At 42.1% G+C, this 22,763-nt stretch overlaps 1 protein-coding gene across 1 annotated transcript in view; it reads left to right on the top strand.

Annotated features, from left to right (window-relative positions):
- Positions 1-21,793, top strand: part of LOC119655987 — a 247,446-nt gene extending 225,653 nt beyond the window's left edge. Inside the window, exons 8-9 of the mRNA XM_038062225.1 lie at positions 11,654-11,843; positions 21,034-21,793. Of these exons, the coding sequence (XP_037918153.1) occupies positions 11,654-11,843; positions 21,034-21,493 (650 nt within the window). The 3' untranslated portion in view covers positions 21,494-21,793. The remainder of the gene's footprint in view (positions 1-11,653; positions 11,844-21,033) is intronic.
- The last annotated feature ends 970 nt before the right edge of the window (positions 21,794-22,763 follow it).

Genomic DNA, 22,763 nt, shown 5'->3' with positions numbered 1-22,763 from the left:
ACAACTTAGTCTTACTAATTATTGTGATATAGTATATGATCGCCTGAAAGTAATTCAGCAGATAATCCACAGTTGGTGCCTTCCGAATAGTCTTACCGCAAAAGCTAGGAAGACTCGGTTAAAGAAACGTAAGCTGGGGCAGTTACACCTTATATATATATATATATGGTTGCCATTTGCCCCTTGGTGGGATATAGCGCGTTAGCCTCACCTATGCGCCATCGCCAACGACTTGCCAAGACATCCGCACGACGATTTTAAACAACGCCGATATTGCGTCAAGCAACATCCAGTTCTGGTACACCGCACTTCCTAGATATACAAATTGATAAACGCTCAGGCTAAGAACCTTGATTTTGTTGATGTTTGTCATTAGTCCAAACCTTCCTGCCTCTCTTTCTAAATCCAGAAGTAATCGAACAAGATCCATGAGCCGGTGAACAACCAGATGTCATCAGCGTAATGGACGTGTTTGCAGAAAGATACCATAGTCCATTGAACTCCTCCGGGCAAGGCAACATGAAGAACGTCACCGATAACAAAAGAAAAAATAGTGGCGACAAGATTCGAAACTAACGAACCCTGGTTTCAACTTCAAAATCTTCATAACCTCAATGCAGCACGTGACATTTTGCGCTATCATATGTCGCTCTGATAATGGCTGCTCCGAAATGTCCCTCCTGCGTAGAGTACGCCAGATACACTGCCTGTTCACAATATCGAAAGCTTTCTCAAAATTCTAAAATAATCCGCAGAGTTTTGACGTGGTCAATGCAGGAGGATCCGGAACGAAGAACAGCTTGCTCTATGTCGATCAAGCTTTCGGGATATTCCTTAATGCGTTCCAGGAATATTTTAGCTATGACCTTTGCGTCGGAGCACGCAGATACCCCTCCAATTATTACATCAAAATGGGATCTTTTCTTCCACTCTCTGGGAAAAGCCTCGGATTTCCAAGATTCTCGTACGAGTAGAAGTAGTGGATCTGCAGTAAACGCAGAGGCATTGTCTATCGACTTTACTCTTGATGCAACAACGATTTCTTCTCCTCTGTTTAGAGGGACAATCCATATCTACATGTTGAGAGGACTATCCATTTTACTCACAATGGGAGGAACCTCGCCTAAAGTGGTACAGTTAAGCAGCATGGTGAGGTATTCTTTCTACTTCTTCAGTTGTTCATCAGGGCAATAGCAAATTCGTTTTTTTCACAGTGCACCACGATGAACTACGCGGGATTTTGCTCCGTATCGAAGTTCGACCGCGTCGTACCCGTCATCACTCACAGTGGTCAATAGAGCCCCAACCCCTTCTGTTCATTAAACCGCTTCAATGATTTCGCAATCAGCTAGATCTTATGACGCCCATTCGAGACGTGGGGGGTGACCTGTACAGCATCCAAGAAAACAGTTTTTCCATCGCTTGCCACACAGAGAAAATCTGATCTGTTGCTGGTTTGTCTGAAGTGAAGCCTCTTTGGTATGGGCCAATGATGTTCTGAGCGTAAAAAGAAATAAATATTTGATTAACTTCCTAATAGCTAATTTATCTATCCTGAAACGAGAAGAGATTCATTTAGTTTTCTTAAAGATGGTACTCAGGAACATGATACCTCTATAATTGCAACACTGCGTGATATCTGTCTTTTTAGGTATGAGACAGATAATGCATCTTTGCCAATCGTCAGACTTTGATTCGTTGTCCCACACCTTGAGCACAAGTTGACGAACCACTTAGTGTAATTGGTCGCCTCCATATTTAACCAATTCGGTTGTAATTCCATCGGATTCTGGCGACTTATGATTTTTAAGCCGATGAATTGCACGAACTGTTTCTTCCGTACTTGGTGGTGGCAGTATTTGTCCGTCGCTTTCAGTTATTCTGGTTGTTCAGCAGTTCATCAAAGTACTCCACCCATCGCTCCAATATGTCCATTCTGTCGGAAATCAGATTTCTCTCTTTGTCGCCAGGATGAACATCGAGGTGTGTAAGGCTTCATCCTGCTGACTTGTTGGTAAAACTTCCGCGCCTGGTGCGGTTGCTCCCTGTACTTTTCGAGTTCACGGACTTGTTGGTTCTCCCAGGCTTCCTTTTCCGTCTGTGAAGTCGCTTCTTCGCTCGCCGGAGTTCGTGATAAGTCTCCGCGCTTGCCCGCGTCCTTTGAGAATGCAACATTACTCGCAATGCGGCATTCTTCCGTTCCGCAGCCAGCTTACATTCATCGTCAAACCAGTCGTTCTTACTTCTTTTGCTGCTGGGGCCAAGTATGTTTGTGGCCGTATTTATGATAACGTTCTTCAGGTGAGTGTGAAGGTTATTTGTTGATGCTTCACCTCCGGGATCTCTATTGATTACTGCACTGTTCACTGTTAATTCTCACCTGATTGTCACAGGGGATTCTGGGTGGTGTTATTATTCGAGCTCGGAGCAGCATGAAGACGAGATAGTGATCCGAGTCTATACTGTTCAGATATTCACCTGGGCTGAGAGGTGGCGACGTTCGATCAACATATGGTCAATTTGGTTGAAAGTGGTCCCGTCTGGAGAGGTCCACGTTTGTTTGTAAGTCGCTTTCCGCGCAACCCAAGTACTTCCAACAACCATTTTGTGTGACACTGCTAATTGAATAATCCGCAGTCCGTTATCATTTGTATTTTGATGTAAGCTATAAGAGCCAAGGTATCGATTGAATACGGGCTCCGTCCCTACTTGGTTGGAGACGCTTCGAGGGTTCATTCCACTGCCTCGTAGAATGTGTTCTTCTCCTACTCTACAGTCTCCTCTGTAGGGGCGTGAACGTTAATGGGGTTTATATTTCTAAATTTGTCTCGTAAATGAAGAGTGCATAGCCGTTTGCTTATATTTTCAAAGCCGATAACAGCAGGTTTCATTTTTTGGCTGACTAAGAAACCTACTCCGAGTACATGGTTTACTGGATAGCCACTATAATATATGATGTAGTGACTCGTGCCCAGGAAACTGATCCCTGTCCGCATCTCCCGCAAGGCTGTTACATCAGCCCTATATTGGGGCAGGGTATCTGCTAGTTGCTTGGTAGTTCCTTCTTTGTACAGGGAGTGCAGGTTCCATGAGAAAACGTGAACTGTTATTCCGTTGTCGTTGTTGGGTTCGTTGTTGTATAATCCGTCAAGTCCGAGGCTCCTTTTGTGGCTTCGTAACACGTTATTTTCCGTATAGGGTTGACAGCCCTACCCAACCCCCAACCCGGAGGACCAGTTGGTACAATTTGTCCTGTTTTTAGGTGCGGGAGACTCGCCTTCATCCTTCTCCATCTGCAGCTTTTCGTTAAGAAAGAACTTCCAGCGGTCACCACTTAGAGATGGAAATAGGGTTTGGTAGTAGAGCTGTTGGTGTTGGTTGAGCAGGCGTTTCCTAGGTTTTATGCTCGATCGTGGCTACCAATCCACGTTTCGCCCTGGGTCCCATACTACCCTTTGATCACTATAATTTTATAGGGTGAAAAATCATTGCACATCTTCGACAGTGACGGTAATTGCGGGAGAAAAATTTTGAGCGTACGCACTGGTGTGAGTGCCATGTGTGTGATGCAGTGCATAAGTATGCACCAACGTGGTTTCGGGCAGGTGGCCGTGCCTTTGCTGCTGGATTTGCTCTCCCTGTATTAAATCTTCTTGACTTTACATTTATAAAACAGGAATACATGTTAGAAATGCGAGATTTCATTGGTCTTCTTAGGAGAAAGTATAAAAGAACTATGGTACGAGCCAGAGTCTAGCGGAAGAAATGAAGTCCGTGCTTCGAATCCTTGCAATAAGTGATGTTAGTAGAGGGGGAGCAGACCAGTAAAAGTCTAAAGAGGGTACGCATATCGAATAGTTTTAAGTAAGGAAGATTAAGAGAGTGGTTGGGGAGAGAGGGATCTGGTTGGAGATGACAGATGTGGAAAGGGGTGCAGATCACGGAACAACACTAAAGGTTATATTAGTATAGCTACACATAAAGGAATCCCCGTATGTATAGAAAGCTGAACAACTGTTTTACTTTTCCATGGTATCCACAACATTTAACACCCGCCCCAGGTACATTTAAATACGCAAATAATTTTCAACGGAAAAAATATGTTGAGCTCCATCAAAGCCCAACCCCCAATCACTTCCAAGTTAAAATTTTTCTTTAAATTACATTGAATGCGAATTAAATTGCTTTCAAACATTCACAAGTCAAAAAACTGAAAGAATTATTTATTAGAACGTGGGATTACCCCGGGGGATTATCATCCTATTATTTAAATTTTTGATACTCACAAGCTTGCATAGTCAAGCCCGACAAAAGCACTCTTCTGCACAATAATTCTTAATGGGAATGAATTTTTTTTGTTGCTATTATATACGTGCCCGGGTGTGTGTGTTTGAATCTGGGTATGCGTTTTCAAAGCAATTCATAAAGGAATAAGCTTTGGCTTGAATGAGGTTAATCCTTACACCCGCAAGGTGTATTAAATGCAGATAGCAATTTTCGTATACGGGGTTATCTCTTGTGGTGGAGAGTAGAATTGCGGAAGTACTGCGAAGGAATGGAATTACACCCGGAGGGTTTCTGTCTCACCTGCGAGGGATCGTAGCATCAAGATAAAGCCAGTTTACTGAATTTCGGCGCTATTGAAAATTTGGATTAAAGGGGATCCTTGTTTATTAAAAACTCCTTCATTCTTCAGCTTAGGCGAAATTAATCTTGGCCCTTGAAGCTTAGCTAGGCACGATATGCACATCTTTCTAAAATCTGTTTCATTTCATTTACAAGTAAGCTTTCCATGTTAAGTAGGCAATCACCTGATTAGGCTTAGGTCAAATCCTCTCTTAAGCCTATTATTATTTTTCAAATGTAATCACTCGTTTTCCAATTAGCTTCGTTCCTATTATTTAGGTTCTTAGCATGGCCGTACTCAAGAATGTTTAATGAAATGAAATAAATACATGCATCTGCAGACGTAAAAGTTCCCCATAGGACATTAAGTACTGTAGTAGATAAGTAGATCATCGAATGAGGGAAATTGGGGGCTTGTTTGCTAATTGATTCTGACTCTGAATTAGAGAAGCCAATGAAATTGAATAAAGCAGCAAAACTTTATTTGATGCACAGTGCACTATACTCCACTGCCTTAAAAACAAACGTGGAAAAATAAGCAGCAGCAAGCGAGTCTCTTTCCGTGAAGTTACCCCAGAAAATCTTCAGAAATTAATCATATTAAATCATTGTCCATTCTGTTAATCGATTTTTTTTCATAACTTCGACCAAGGTCATGTTTATCTGAAAATCTAAAATTTTCAGATATACCTAGAGCTTCCCTCAGGATGACTGGTGCGAGGTGTATGACAATATCAAATACAAGTAAATGGTGCAAACAATTATCTATCTTTTAGATTTTCCTTCTATTCTCTTTGAAAATTCAGTCAACAGAATTTTTATGAGAACAATTTCTCCGAATTAACAGCTAATTCATAACTGATAGTTCAGACTATGTTCACTTGACGGTATTTAAAAATTTACATTTATAGCTTAGGTTTTCCACTTTTCTAATTATTTGAAATTTATTTATACGATTTGTAAAATTCCCATAGAATCAATTCCCCCACGAAGTATTTCCGAGCCTATCAAAGCTGATTAAAACGGATATAAGTTAATCCAATTTTATCAATTCGTTCATTGTTTATCCATGGCAGGACATCGAATATCTAAACTCTCCAGAGCAGAAAAACGAAATAATCCGATACACTTTTGGTAACTGTCCCAATCCTGACTGAAAGAAAAAAAGGGTAAAATGACTAAAGCCTGGATGGCTGAATAAATGACGTAAAGACTGGATCTATTTTTGGATTATACGTAGCTCATTATACTGAGTTGGTGTGCTCCCTGTGAATTATTGACTTCAAATTTGTGTAAAGCGTTGCCAATTAATTGTAAAAACCGAATAAATGAGCTTGCGAACTCTGCCTGGACATTTTGAAATTATTTTGCTGGAGAGGCTATCCACAGCTCCTTCAAAGAATTTCAGGTTATCGCTTCTGACTAATGTACCTATACATATAAGTACTAAAATTAGCTGTTTGAATATACCTGCACATAGCCACGATCCTTGATAATGGGGATGATAATCCCAAAAATGTCAGCTTTGATGAATTCTAGTAAAGCTTCAAGCATATCAGGTTATAAGTTTGTAGTATCATAAAGGCAACATAATAAGGCATTATGGGACTAATTCTCCCTTCCATACGGTATTGCATAGTTGTGCATTGTTGTGTCGCATGAAAATAGGGGGGTGGGCTCCCTTGGTCATGGGAAAGTAGAAGTCCAGAAAGTGGTAGAAGCAGAATACGGCGGCAAGCTTAGGGATATATGCTTTAACAACGACGAAAGGAAAGAAAGGACGGTATTTTCTGATATTCCAGTAGGACCAATATATGAAGAAGACAGTTGTTGGTGAACACTCACTCAGGGGGTTCCCCGCCGCCAATCTGGGAAATGAACCATATCCTTCTTTTGGAAGTATCTAGAAACACTTCTTATTTAAGGGGTGATGGCCATTATGTGAGCACCAACCAAAAGGTCGGTCGAGATAACGGCGGCATGATATGTTGGATGGGGATTTGAAAACCTCCCGACTGCATCCAAATCAAACTTTTGAAAGAATAGAGTAGCGCAACTGATCACGACGAACTGACCCCTCTTGCGAGCGGGACAAAGGCTAAAGAAAAAGGAGAACTGCATGTGGTTGTCAAAAATCATTGTTGGTTTCTAGCAATATGGTTTAGGTCACGCCATGGTTATCCATAAAGCCTACATCCTTCTTCTACTTGTCTTCAAACTTATATACGAAATAATGTGTACCCTTCATATCGAAGCACGTCTAAACTGAAGAAAAAGATTATGAAGTCAAACAGCAATTTTACGATTGTCAAGATATTGTCCGGAGATTTCAACGTCAAGTTTGGGAACGAGGAAACACAGTCTCCATGATATATCCTATGACAACTTCTGACGCCTCATTGACTTCGTAAGTAGCAGAAATTTAATAATAAAGTCAACATGCTTCACGCACAGGCGCATTCACAAAAGGAGATAGGCGTCCCCAGATGGTATTACTTTCAGCCAGATAGACTACTTTCTCGTCACCAAAAGATAGTCATCCAGCATCTTCGACGGGGAATCGTATCGAGGAGCAAACTATGACTACCATCAGTACAAGAGGAAAGGCGTCTACAAGTGTCGAATTTCAAAGACCTATGGAATATATGGAATGGAATAAAAACCAACCCACTTCGACAATTCACTCGGATATCAATATTGGATGACATTATCGATAGATGGGGATGATTGGAAGAAGGATATCCTGAAGGCCAAGGCTCGAAATAGGCTGTAGAGCGTGGCGGACGACGGCAATGTCCAGCCTAACAGCGAAGCTTTCAGTCTGACTACACTTGCCTCCTTCTCCAGATACATTGCCTTTTGACCAAGATATATGCTTAGATGCGAGAGTAAGTGGATGTCAGCAGCGTAGCTAAAATGCCTGAAATGCCCCTCTGGACAGGTCAGTATGAAAAGCCTCACCGATGAACATGAGAAGAAAAAGCTTCGGTGGATTGTAGAATTCAAATGCTATTTTGGACTTCAAATTGCCTCAAAATTTTGTTCCCATGTACCATCTGATATTTTACATCATCATATGTCGCTTTAATGATAGTGAGGAGCATTCCATATACACTCATTGTTCGCGCTACTGAAAGCCTTCTTGAAGTCAATGAAGAGCAAGTGAATATGTGGTTGCCAGTTACACCTAAATGGAACCCATTGCGTCAACTACGCCCATGCGTCATTAAAGAGGTGCGTCAGTTAACCACGACACAGGTCGAAACCAAACTGAACTTATGGCAAACTCTGTGCTGCAACAGTGCGCGCCTTAGGACGAGGCAAAGAAAGCTGCAGAAATCCACAAATCGCCTGCCGTTATCATTACGGTCGCCGAGACCGCGTTTTTCAATCACGTATCCGAACAAGGTGTTGTCAGAGCTGACCTTGGCATTCAGATCAGCCAATGCCTGTCGATGGCACCTTTAAGAAATCTCTCCTAGACTGCATTCGATTCTTCATAGAGAGCCTCCTTTTCCACTGATGCATAAATTAAATGTTCCTCATACTGGATTAGAATATCGTAGTCAATATTCTTTCCAGAAAGAGCTCCCAAAGATTCAGGGCGGTCCTTGGGATTGTAGCAACTCTTAGTCCAACACCGATCTCAGGCTTAGTTCATCCAGGCTTTCCGGAGTACCACAGTGCAACGCCGCTAGAGAGAGGGCACTGCTCCCTAGAGTCTTATCATCTAAACTCTCTTAACCCTAGAATCTGCAGCGTATAACGCTTGAACGCTCAAGTTAGAAAAAGCGAGCATTCTGGAGATTCTCTTTTATTGAACCTTTAATTTCGGCTTGAGTTGGAAACCCTGAGAGGCTCATGAAAACTCTTCCTACCTAACCGGATTGCGTGACGAACAACCCAAGGATGGACTGAAGGTGACATCTAAAGGCCCGCACCGTCCACTTTGTATGCTTGACACTGCTGGAAAAGTACTCGAAAAGCTTATCAGAAGTAGACTCACTCAACCGATACGCGCTGTTGGAGACTTATTCCCATGCCAGTTCGGATTTAGGGCAGGGAGATCCACAGTTGATACTGATATGCAAGTCGTGGATGCCGTTTGACGAGTGATGGCACATAGTCACCGAGCTGGACAGGTGGTGCTCCTCGTAACGCTTGAAGTCAGAAACGCCATTAATTCCGTAAGATGGAAAGGCTTTCTAGACACACTAGACAATAATTTCCACGTCCCGAATTATCTCTTCAGGATATTGAGGGTAGCGCAGAGTTCCATCCTATTGCCTCTGGAGCGCTTCATATGACCGTTTGTTTAGGCTGTTGGTCGGTTATGCAGACGTCGTGGCGCTTGTTGCTAGACACACTGTGGAACAGCTGCAAATGAAACTTGGCATATTAATGGGATTGATGGCTGCTCATGGTTTCAGGTTTCGATTGGAAAAACCGAAGTAGTCATCCTGACTTAAAACAAAATTCCGACCCTGCATCCAATATCGTTCGGTGAGCCGATAATCGAGTCAAAACCAACGTAAAGTACCTTAGATTGATTGGGTATGCTGGTGCTGCTGGTGCCTTCCAATTGAGTCCCTCTTCAAGGGCTTTTGCATCGTCAACTTCAATTATATCAGGCGGTTTCGTCCAGGGCAAAGTCAATTCATCAAACGCTGCCTCACCTCTGCTCTGGGAGCTGCGTGACCAAAGTGGTTAGAAAGTGGTATTTGCTCCCCTTTATTCATTCAAAAACGCGTCATATGTATGAATTATAACGACCACAACCACAACCGTGAAAGCATGATGCTTTCCAGCTGGTCCGGTCCGCCATTAAGTGAATGGCGAACTTTGGAATCCCTCGATTTTTAAACAAATTTTCAATAAAGCAATACTGGTGGAAAACTGCCTGCGAATCGCAGGTGTAACAAGGAGGAGTGAAGGGGTGGGGGAGGAACTAATTAAAATAAAGACACCACATTCTAGGAATTTTCTAGAAAAGCCCTCTTAAACTCATTCTAAAAATGTTGTGTTGATACGCGAGTAGACCATAATCTAGTATGCAATACTGGGAAGTTTGGTGAAAATCCCGCTATTATTAATAAAGTTGCAATAGTTTAAATTTGTCCCATTGCGTATATTTACTGCACTATCCTATCCCGGCTAGAACTCACGTTAGGCGCGATTAGTGAATGATTTTAATTATTACGAATGCTCGCAATAAGCGTTCAAGTGGACCATTATCACCCACAGTCCGTAAATTTTTCCGTTCGTTTGATAGATCAGTCAAAGACAATTGTCAACTTGAATGCTAATTTAGACCATCTCAAACTCACTAAGTTATTCCACCAGCAATGTTCCCAAGCGGAATCAAATCGAATTTGCTGTTCTTCTGCGAAATTATTTCCTACGGCTTTCGACAGCATTTCTTGAGTGATCAGCAAAAAAGAGGCGCAAGGGAAAGTTTACCAAAGTGGCACACTAGAGAACGAGCTGTTACGTGTTGAGAGAATTGCCTGACAAAATTCTTAGCTTTCGAGCAGATATTTTGTGATCCAACCCAGCGCATCTTTCGAAATCGCTTTAAATTAGCACCGTTGACCCCTGCCCAGAACTGGAAATCAATTGTTTGACCAAGGTCATAATGTTCAGATCAAGTGTTACAATACAAAGAACTTGAGTCCCCTGGTCCATTAGACCGCCTGATAACATTCATCATCATCATCAACGGCGTGACATGTTTTGATCACATCCGCAATGAGGATATCTGCGACCGTTATGGGTTCGCATCGATCGTCGAAAAATTGCGAGAGAGGCATCTTCGATGGTATGGTCATGTAATTCGTGCTAACGAGAATTTACTTGCCAAGATTGGTCTAAACGTTGAAGTCGATGGGAAATGACCAAAAGACAGGCCGAAACAACGGTGGCTTGATACGCTTGGTGGGGGTTTGAAAGCCTCGAGATTGCACCCAGATCAGACAGTCGATCGAACCAAATGGCGAAACCGATCCGAGCGAGCCGACCCCGCTTGTGAACGGGACACAGGCTGAAGAAAAAGAAGGTATCCGGTCTTGGCCTGCCTTAATAAGGAACTCCAGACAGCCCGGTTTTGCGCCGAGGTCCACCAATTCGATATTACTAAAATCTGTCTGGTGTCCTGGCCTACGCCATCGCTCCATCTTAGGCAGGGTCTGCCTCGTCTTCTTTTTCTACCATAGATATTGCCCTTATAGATTTTCCGGGTAGGATCATCCTCATCCATACGGATTAAGTGATCCGCCCACCGTAACCTATTGACCCGGATTTTATCCACAACCGGACGGTCATGGTATCGCTCATAGATTTCGTCATTGCGTAGGCTACGGAATAGTCCATCCTCATGTAGGGGCCAAAAATTCTTCGACATCTTCAGAACCACGTAAATCAAAGGTTGGGGTTTGGGGTTGGGTTTTATTAAATTATGAAAAATGGAAGTTTTGCTGCCGCATCTTGTACCAATCCAAGATAGCACACTTGAGATCTATTTTCTATGGGAAATATTAAAAGATATGCTCTTGGTCCGATCACTTGTAGAAGTTTCCTAATGATTGCGTTGATTGTAAGACCTATTCGTAGAATTCTAAGACGGGGAATGTTACCGACAGAAAGTTAGGTTGACCGAACAACTTGACGCTTAATAGCCTATTGTGGTTTTCTTTCGTAATGATCCATTCTATTGATTATGGAAAATAAATGAATGATCTATATATACCAATTAAGTGCCGTCTGGCCAAAATACGCGAGTTTCATAAAACCGGTTTCCCACGAAACCGAAATCTGCTTAATCAATTTAGCCCATCTCAGACTCCATTGATTCAATTTATTATAATTCCTGGTAAAAACTTTTAGACTCCTTATCGCTCTCCTTATGTATTACCATTCAATTTTCTTCAAATCTCACTTAGTTCTCAAGACTTCTCTCGCCAGCTACGTCCTTGCTGTTGAAGAAACGATTTCATTTCTCAAAGTCAACTTTTATTTTTCTCATTTGCAGGAATCAGACGCGGCAAATTCCTTCCGAAGCCAATGCCCCAGGAGATTAATATGCTCCTAGCCGAAAGCGATCTCTCGTATCGTTCCGACGCCATGTCGAATTCCAGCGAGCCATGTACAAGTCCCAATAACACAACGGCTAGTGTGGATTTAATGGAGGACGAGGAGGAGAACGAACAGAACAGGAGCGGGTAAGAATCATAGAAAAATCTTTGCAATGGAGTTATTTTCCAGCCAAGATTTATTGGCAACTATTGATGGAGTTAGGAAGCATCACAAATTACTTGAGTGCACACAACTTGTTGGATGCCTCGCCGCAGGACTCGATAGCGTTGCTGGTTTGTAACGACTCACAACTTATTCCAGTTTTTATCCTGTGCATGCCCACTTTGCATTGCAACTGCTCCTGGGCAATCCCTTCGCAATGGGATGGAGAGTTCCTGGTAATAAATTTCAATTGGCGACATTATAAAAAAACAACTTGCAAAGGGGCGTAGTAGTGCGAATCGCCATTGGAATTGGCGTGTGATATCCTGTAGCGATATACTGGAGCAACTTACCTCCTTTCCACACGTGATCGTGGTGCTTGTATCCTGGTTTGATTGAAAGAGTGCAATATCCTTCTAGCGACGTGAACTGCTTGTGGGACTGGAAAGGTTAACGTTGAGGTTGAAAAACGATATCATTATGTTGATTGAAATTTTTCAGTGTTTATTAAGGACTTGGAACAGGGATATTGAAAAATGGTGGGTGATTGGGTTTTTTTCCTAACTAAAAGGGTTGTACGGTTGGCTTAAGCTGTTTTGTTATCGGATATCTACTGGAATGATTCTAATGGACGTTTGGATTATATGAACGCTTCCTGGATATATATTCATTCTTTGGACTGTGTGTTAGTTGCAAAACCGTTTGATATTAAATGTAATATTTGGTGATAATTTAAGAAGTCAGCCGTAAATAACAGGAATCAAATTTGGATGAAATTCTGAAATTTATTTACAACTTAAGAAGGATTGGGAAAATTGAAGGTCCTGAAGACAAACTGTCGAGCCTTACTATAAAGTCAACAGTTACTTTTAAGAAATTGCCCATTATCATCGAATGGTTGATGATGAATGCTGTCTTGAATGAATGGCTTACAACATTGTATAATACTTCGAAGGATTTTAGCGTTGGAATATTAGCGCCGAGCATGTTGTCGTTGCTCTTCCTTTTTTGACCTTAATTTAGTGCGGGCTTTTACCTGCTAGACCCTTCTAATCCTGCCAGCATTGAGGCAAGGCCTGATTGCGCTTCCCATTCGTACAAGTTATTAGGTCCATTAAGGCATCTCCAGAGCATATTTCGATACAGGACCATAGCAGGGAAAAAGATACTTCTTTGGATACACACTGCAATAGGCCAATTATTACCTATAGCTGCGTAATTTGAGCACAACAGATAGGGAGTTGCATACATATGATAATGAGGACATTCCCAATGGAACCATTGGAGGTCCTCTTGTGATTAACTCTTCTTCGTTCGCACATGCAGATGCAGGCAAGAAAGGCAATCTTCAAAATGGCTGGGAGTATCAATGAGGCGGAGAACTACCTAAATCGAAGGAAAATTGATATTTTTTCTAGGCGATGCATCGAATTACTGATACCAACATGACAACGAGGTTTCATTTCGATAAGAAATTTGAAACATGGTTGAGCAACGGAACAATCTGGGAGAGCGTGGCTGTGATCTATTGTCTAAACCAGCATGGTGATGAATGGCGGATCCCTCACAGTAGAGGGAAGGGTGTCCGGGTAAGCACAATAATATATTTCGAACGGAAATACACGCCAGGTGTGCCCCCTTCAACTTCCAGATGATCTATAGGGGCAGCGCATTGCTATTCTGATCGACAGCCAAGCGACCACGAAGACATTTAGGTCCAACCAGGTTAATTCCAAACTGGTATGGGAATGCTTTAAGAGACTAGAAACGCTCGGTTCACACAGGAAGGTCTAAATACTCTGGGTTACATGCCAAGATGAGTTAGAAGGCAATGAGGCAGCGGACGAACTGGCAAGAAAGAGAGCAGGGAGGCCTCTACACAGACCAAAACCCTTCTGAGGTATCGGAAACGGGTTCATGGCTTTGCCATTCGAAAATGAAGAAGAACTGTTGAAAGAACTATACTAGGCTAACCTACCAGGAAGGGAGCAGTCCAGGTTGCTCACCGGAAAATACGAACCCAAGCAATCAAAAGGCTGTTTAAACCTCATCTCTGAGTTATAGTGGGAATACTCACTGGTCACTGTCGACTAAACTGTCACCTGAGGAAGATAGGAATTATTATAGACACTGCCTGCAGGTTCTGTGCGAAATGTGACGGAACAATCTCCAGCATTAGGTCGAGGCACTTGTGAGAATACTTCATACCAGATGCCAAATTGAAATACTTGGAAGTATGGAATATATTAAAATTGCTGACGGTTATAGGCTTTCTTAACATACTATAATTAATAGGTACACTATAGCCAGTAAAAGTGGCATAATGGCTTTTGTAGGACGCAGTGCAAATTCCCTTAATAGAATAATAATTATAATCACTGCCTCAGTGGTGGTCTCTCTGTAGCGAAGAAATGACATGGCTGCGTGTGCATCTTTAAAAATCAAGGATTTATTTTATGTAGGTTCTGTGGTAGACTTCGATTTCACTCGAGGAATCATCGTCGTTGAGGCTCAACAACCCGTTTCGGGCCTTATCCTTCAGGATGTACTTTCTCCAACATCTCAATATATCAATCCCCCAATTTCGAAATCAGCATACACAATATAATCTGTCTACCGCTTTCCGGATTTTCTCATGGTTGTATCTGATTCGCCATTGGTCGTTTTACTCCTATTATTCTCCTGAGGATCCTCCTCTCGAAGGAGCTTGATCAGCTCTCTGAAGTTTGTCTTAGCGTCCATGTTTGACATCCGTAGCTAGGTCTTATTGTCGTACTCGGGGTTTGACTTTCTGTGTATGCAACAGGTTTTCAAAAAACAGGACCGAGCAGAAGGCTCTGTTTGCGAACTGAATTGGGCATTTCCTTTTCTTTCACTTCATTTCCATCTTTTGTGAGTTGCACAAATAAATACATAAAATTATTTACATTTTCCAAATTGTTCTCGTCAATTGTTCTATTTTGTCAGATGGGCGTGATTTTTCTCGAATTTGTCGTAATTTTCATCTTGTTTTCGTTAATTCGTGGATCAACTTAGTTTGTTGTTTTGTCGAGGTTGAAAATAATTTCGATTGCTGATGTGAAAGATCGCGCCATAATCTTTATATCGTCTAATATTTTCGTGAAGATTTTATAGGTCTTACAAAGTCGTGGGATACCTCTGTAATTTTTGCATATAAACTTGTCACCCTTTTTGGGGACAGCGCATATCGCAATTTTTGACAATTCTTGCGGAATCTGTTCCAGATGGAGGAAATCAATTTATGGATTGCACTCGTGGTCCATGGGATACCTGACTCGTTGAGCTCAGCGGGGATGTCATTTATGCCCGGCGCCTTGTTTAATTTTTGACATTTGATGGCTGGCTTTATTTTGATTTCAATTTTCCTATTATGATCGAGCATAATTCTTGTAAGTCCTAGACATTGAGTTGCATGCGAGGGGTTTCAAAGTTTTTTTTTTTAAAAAAAACGCCCAACGATCACTTGGTTCACTTTCGTCCCCAATGATTGCTCTGCCTTAGTTTTTATAATACAAAGGGTGGTTTAATATTGATACTGATGTTGTACGTAATTTTCTTTAATTCGTCGTAAAAATGTTTTCTTCTCTTCGCTTTGATATGTTATTAGATGCCCACGGAGATTCTCTCTGTCAGTCCTTGGGGTTTGGCTCTATATGTTGTTTATATGCCTGGTTTTTCTTGTCAAGCACTTCTTGGTATTCACCATCAAACCAATCATTTCCTTGGGGCTGGGATTCATAACCAACCCATCTTCCACGGTAAACTTTAGTCATATATATATAACATATGTCATATATAAAATATTTTTCGACATTCTAGAAAAATTTAGTTCATCTTGGTTTTCCAGCACCAGATTTGTTTAATTATCTAACATTCCAGGATGCAAGAGCATAGTCCTGCTTTGCTGGTAGTTTCCATGGTATCGAGTCGCCCCATCCTGTCTCTGTACATGATGGTATTTCCCTCCAAACCACAACCAAAAGGGCGAAGTTAATTACTTTAGGCCCTTGCGATGAAGGTGTGATCAACTAGGACGCAGTATGGTAGAGTTAGTCCAACTGGACGTCCAAATTCGTTTTTTTCTCGCTTTACCCCATCATGAGTTTCTGCTAAGGATAGTACTATGTCCTGTACCTCGAACTTTTCCTTTTTACTTGGGCTTTGGACCACCGTGCTATTCACATAACATGGCGGAATTTTACTCAGAGCGTATTTGGGGATATTGAGCTTGACTGAAATAGCTTAATCTGATCAATTTGTCTATTTTGGTACTGTCGCTTGTTCCAAATTTGTCACTGAGCTTGATGTCCCCCGACGCACTAACAGTGCTATATAAAAACGATGATGATGATGATATAAAAATCTAGAAATTCAGATACTTTAATACCAACATCAAGTTGAGGTTTTTCCACGCCAGTGTTCTCTCTTTGCTGGACATGGAAAGTGAGCAACAATTTTACTCAAAGACTGCAAAGACAGACGATAGATGTGCTAATTAGAAAGCGGAAGCAGCGGTGGATAATTCGCAATTTAGGAAACAATTCCAGGCCAACCCCAAGCCTGGCATTATTACAAATTGGCCGGTGGGTAGATTACTCTAGAAATCCATTGCGCAGGATGTTAAAGGAATAGGACCTAGACTGATTTGAACCGCATTTTGCCAGTAAAGATGATGTGCAAGAGTGGTGGACGCACTATGCTAGACTTAGGAGATATTGTCTATCATATAGTTCTAAGGTATTCCGCATCCTACAATTATGGATAATTGCATTTTGTACCCCATATATCCCTTTGTAGCCCTCTCACCACTCCTCTTTGTCCTTGTTATGGACACCGTCACACGGGATATCCAACGTCCAGCGCCCTACACACTGCTTTATGCAGATGATGTTTTCCTAGCATCTGATAGCAAAAATGATCTCGAGCAACTTGTTCAAAAATGGAATGATCGCCTCATGCGACACGGTCTCAGATTGAATTTAAACAAAACTGAATTTTTGACGACCGATCCCCATGAAACAGGCACAATCACTGTCAGCGGCAGTGATCTGCCCAGATCTGAGCGATTTAAATACCTCGGGTCAACGCTATCAGCCAATGGAGAGCTGCGTTATGAAATTGCTTCACGCATTAACGCAACCTGGATGAAGTGGCGTTCCACAACTGGTGTCCTTTGTGATCGACGTATCAACGAACGTCTCAAATCTAAAATTTACCGCAATGTTGTCCGTCCAGTCGCTCTCTATGGTTCTGAGTGTTGGCCGACCATAAAAGACAATGAACGGCGTCTCGCGGTAATGGAGACGAAGATGCTACGTTGGACTAGTGGCGTCACACGTTTAGATCACATCCGAAATGAGGATATCCGCGATCGTTATGGGGTTGCACCGATCGTGGAAAAGTTGCGAGAGAGGCGTCTTCGATGGTATGGTCACGCAATTCGTGCAAACGAGAATTCACTTGCAAAGATTGGTCTGAACATCGAAGTCGATGGTAAACGACCAAAAGGCAGACCTAAGCAACGGTGGCTTGATACGCTGGATGGGGATTTGAAAGCCTCGAGATTGCACCCAGATCAGGCATTCGATAGAGCCAAATGGCGAAGCCGATCACGACGAGCCGACCCCGCTTGTGAACGGGACAAAGGCTGAAGAAAAAGAAGAAGATATCCCTTTGTAGCAAATCAGAATAAATATTGGCGTGAGTAATTTTAATCTGATCTTAGTGCTCAAAGGGCGTCAACGATGCCGGAAAAAAGAATCGTCCGTGGGAGATTTCAGTCCGAGTGGAGATTTACCCTGTACTTTGATTTCCTCTCATATTTGTATGTCGATTCGATAACATTTCTTTGTTTCTCCGGAATTTACCTTCTATGTAAAGCACCCCAGGTATCTTACCTGTTAGCATAAATACCCTTCCAGTTGTGTGACTTAATGCGAATTCTTCTTCAGACTCTTGCCAATCATCCCTTTCTTCCACTCCCTGGAATAGATATCAGTTTGAGAATTGAAGAACTCTTCAGTCCGCTCGATTTGATGACGGACCGGACCAATTGGGATGCAACTTATTTCCACTCTTGTGGTTCATGGACCCATCTTTTTGGGTTATTATTTAAAAAAATGGCGGACAAAGACAACTCACCAAACGTTGCTTCACCTCTGCCCTGGGGTTCCTTATGGTCCACGGGCTCCTCTTTTTGGGTTAACACACAATTTATTCAAAAAAATGTCAGTCATTCAAGAAACTATGTCAGTAGCAATAGAGTTTCGCAATTTCCAGCTTACTAGCCTAAAAATTTCTATTCCTTTTTGGTGGCCTTTTATGACAAGGAATAGTTTGAGTATTTTTCTAAACCTCGATGTTAGGACAGAAACAATTTTGGTCGATATTTTCTGTTTCAATATTATTCGTGAAATCAATTTTAGCGGATTAGGAACTCGGAACTGAAGTCAGACCCCTGTGGAATATCTACCGTTGTGTAATAAGTCCTTAATCCTTAATCTCCACCGTACCGAGAATTGTCCATGGCGATGCTCGGGAGACAGTAGGACGCTTCTGCACTTCGATGAAATTTTCGACCTTGTCAAATTGAATGTGCTTTTGATGTCAAAGGCATCCTGACGATATTTCCCTTCATCAAACGGTTTTTTTCGATACCATCCTACATAGCAAACTCCCGATAGGATATCTGACACCTCACGATTGCTTTCAAGAGGCAAGTTGGACTGTAGTGTAGTGCCTACCAATCGGCTTACTTTGTTTCGGGATCAACACCAGCCTTGGCCATTTTTACTGTATAAGCGCTTAGCGCTATCTGTGAAAACATGGATAGTGTTTCCTTTACCAGCTTGAGCACCTTGTTAGGGACTTCTTTTGAACGGGAGGCTGCCTCGCCATGGGTTTCTTTTGCTGCATCCACAGCTTCATCTTCAGTTACTTGTCTGATAGATGTCCTGGTCCTGGTGAAAAACAAGGTCGCGACTATTTTGTATAATAATTAGGTGACACGTGACGAAGAGGGACCTTTCTCGCATAATTGTCGGTCAGTTTAAATCTCACAAGTGGCAGTGGAATTTGACTTTTGATTTGACGTCGGATACCAGTCGACTCAGCCGTGAATGAGTACTTGAGAAATCAGGGTAATAATCTCGTGTGAGCGCAATACTGACAACATTGCCTCCTATAGGGTACTGTAATCCTGTAGTGTACCGTTACGGTCTTGAATGAAGTGCTCTAACACACTTCAAGGCCCTGATTCAGTTGGATTTTTGGGCCAACGATTGTTATGATATTATTAACTTATATACTCCTTTCACTTGAACTAGTCCATTTCTGTAGTAGAAACATATTCATTTTTACTCAAGGAATCACTGCTAGTTATTTGGGGTATATATTCAAATTTGACTTCACCTCCTGCTCTGCAAGCAACAGTTAGATCTTCGCCTCTGAAAGGAGAAACTACGTAAGAGAGAGCTCATGCACGATAAATGCTCTGGACAATTTGCGGCCTTGTCTACAGCCGTTCCAGTTTTATCGCCACGAAAGTGACCTTGCCAAGTAATTTCGATGAGTAGGCGGTCGTTATTGTTCTTTTAAAGCTAAAAGATACGATTATAAGTCGCCTGCCGATTGTGTGTGATGTATATGGGCTGGTAACTCCCTGGGCTGTATTCTTTACTAGAGTACTTGGGCAGATATTCACTCAGCGAGTTATCTGTGAATGTTAGACCCACGTTCCAACATTACTTAAAATGACTTTTAATAGGAGAAGGTTCTCATGTAAAGTCCTTACTCTTTAATTTACTTGACGGCTTTCTTAGGATATTTAATGTCCGGCATCCTCTATCCTGCTCAGGTCATGGTAGTGAACTAAGGCTAGCGCCAGAACTAATAGCTGGGATTTCCTGCTCTACAAACGGAGACGCCAATCACGAAAACCTTTATAGGTATTTCTTTCTTCGGATACTACTGCAAGATAAAAAGAAGTTCCTTTGAGATTTAGCCATTCTTGTAGAGAACTCTCAGCGGTCAGAATAACAGCTGATGTTTGCGCATATGTTCTCCGTTAACCGAAAGCGCTGCTGCGTCCGATGGGTAGCTCATCCCCACCTTCTACCGAAGACTCCACTTCTTTGCGTCCAATTTCTCCAAACATCGCCATGCCTAATGGCGCGACAATGCCCAGGTACTCACTATCAACGAGCTTCACATTCTTGCGCAGTGCTCCCTCTTCCAGGTTCACAGTGTCTAATCTGCATGGATTCATTTTCACGCACCTTTCACTTTCTTCTGCCTCCTCTGGTGGAGGGGGACGAAAAGGCAGTATTTAGTCCGTAGTTCCTTCTTCTTAGTGGTCGAAGTTCAAGTAACATTTCAATGCTCACGGTGGCCGTAGTCGAATTTCCAATTTTTTTCCTTGTTGGCTGCCTGCGTCTTAGGCACTAACTTAGGCTTACCATCGAATTTTCCGCAGAGTTTTCCGTTGGCGGGGCGTCCAAATTAGCCGCGACTTGATTGCTCATAGTCGCGTCTGTGACTTCTTACCACTTTTTCTGTGGCATAGATGTACAATATCCTCACGTTCTGCGCTTTCACTGTTTTTAAACGACATGCGATGGCCAACCACGTTTTACCCCTGCACATTTCTCACTTCGAGCGTGTACACTGTGTATTTTTATCATTTCAAGTTCAGTTCTCAGGTTACCCAATTCCAAATACAAAATTAAGATGAATGCCTTGTGTAGACAATTTTCAACCATTATTCCATTGTAAACCCAAATCTCTGTCATTTATTTGACCCATAAAATATGTCAATTTATATTTTATGTAGCAAATGACGAAAATTGAGCCATTTTCGGTTGGAAAACGGTTCGATACTCACAGCCGAGGCTTTTCCAACTCACTGACTAAAGGGTTTTCCCTGGAAATGTTTAACATTATCCTACCTTTAATACGATACTGGTTCGGTTTAAAACGAGGGCGATTGGATTCAGATTTAATGATGTTATGTATGGGATTTTGTTACTACTGCACGTCCTCTCCGCTGCCACTCAATATGGTTAGAGTTTTACCGAAACACGAGTCTCCTTAAATATACCACACTTTCAGGCAAATATTTATTCCCTCATTTTTCTTCTCAATTCTTTTTTCCAGGTGCCCGCATGGAACACCATCTCGAATACCTTTATTGTCTTCATCCGGAAAAATCAATGGAATGGAAATGGAAAATCAGGAGATTATGTGTGACGGTGAAGGTGAAAACAACAAGGAAGCAGCGCTAGAACCGTGCAACTCTCCTCCACAAGTGCCAATCACTATTGTACTTTTTATCTTGGTTAGTTACATTAGTATCGGTACCGTTGTATTCTCCCTATGGGAAAACTGGAGCATTATCGATGGAGCCTATTTCTGTTTCGTCACATTATCGACAATTGGCTATGGAGACTTTTTGCCCCTGAAAACATTTCATGGTCCCGACATACAACTGTTTGCATGTTGTGCGTATTTGCTGTTGGGACTGGTGCTCGTGGCGATGTCTTTCAGTATTCTGGAAACGCAACTGATGTGGAAGTGCAAAAGGATTGCTGTTCGATTAAAATTAACCAAGGATTGATGATGGTCATTATTCGTAAACGAAATGTTTGTGTATAATTTCAGTAGATGTTATTGTCGGAAGCGGCGAAATCCAGCAAATGGACCTGAGTCCTTTAAGTTGAAATTAATCGCGAAAGTCTTTATGCTTTAGAATAAAACTAAATTGTACATAAAAGCAACTAAAAAGTGTCATTTTGTAAAGGATGTAAAAACTCGCTAGATATTAGGAGTGAAAAACGTAGAGCATGTTTTTGTATTTCACATGCCACATAACGTTTATAAATAACATATGATAAGTAACATATCTTCTAAAGATTTTATAAATAAAAGTGTTTCACAGAAATTTCAATCTTTTATTTATAATCAAAGGCAATTTATTTATAAAAGGAATGGCTTCTAAGGCACGCAAAAGCAACCTGATGCTGGCTACAGTTTCATCTAAGGCGCATATCGCAAGCACAAAACTGAAAGAACGTATTTCTTGGTCAGCGTTAGTTTACAGCAAAGCTAAATAAAAACAAGTCGGGAAACCGGAAGTTGGCCGCTGTTTGGAAAACGACATAAATCCAGCAGAGAGTGCTGGACTGGCACTCGCGGAGGAAAAGACGGAAGCGGTCCTCATCACTAAGCGCCGCAAAAGAAATTACGCCTGCATTATAATCGGGAATCCTATCGTCACTTCCAAGCTGGCCATCAAATACTTGGGGTGATGATAGACGGAAAACTCAATTTTAAGCAGCACATAGAGCATACTTGTGAAAAAGCATCGACCACTAGTATGGCTCTAGGAAGAGTGATGCGAACGTAGGAGGACCGCGGCATACTTGCAGGCTGCTCATAGCCAGGGTGGTGAGTTCTATCATGCTGTATGCAGTCCCAGTTCGGGGAAACGTATTACAGGCTTTAGGCAATGCATATAAACTGAGTACGGTTTACAGAATAACAGCCTTAAGGGTATGTTCTGCCTTCAGAACCGTCTCAGGCGATGCTGCGTTCGTCATCTCGGGAATGATGCCGATTGGCATCCTGGCAACCGAAATGATGAACATTTATAACACCAGGTCCATTTCTCCCTTATCGCAGGTGAAAAAAGTCGAAAGAGAGAGATCCATAAGCATGGCAAAAGCGATGGGACCAGTCAGAAAAGGGTGGTTGGACTTACAGGTTGATTCCTTCTATCGGGGAGTGGCTGGAGAGAAAGCATGGGGAGATCAATTATAATCTCACCCATGATCGCAGTAAGTCAGGATAAACTGCGAAAAGCAGAGGAAGTGAGGAAGGCGCAGTTA

This window comes from Hermetia illucens, chromosome 4, assembly GCF_905115235.1.
Source record: "Hermetia illucens chromosome 4, iHerIll2.2.curated.20191125, whole genome shotgun sequence".
In the NCBI taxonomy this organism is placed as follows: domain Eukaryota; kingdom Metazoa; phylum Arthropoda; class Insecta; order Diptera; family Stratiomyidae; genus Hermetia; species Hermetia illucens.
Note: the sequence above shows the minus strand (reverse complement) of the source record. Positions and strands in the feature narration are given on the sequence as shown.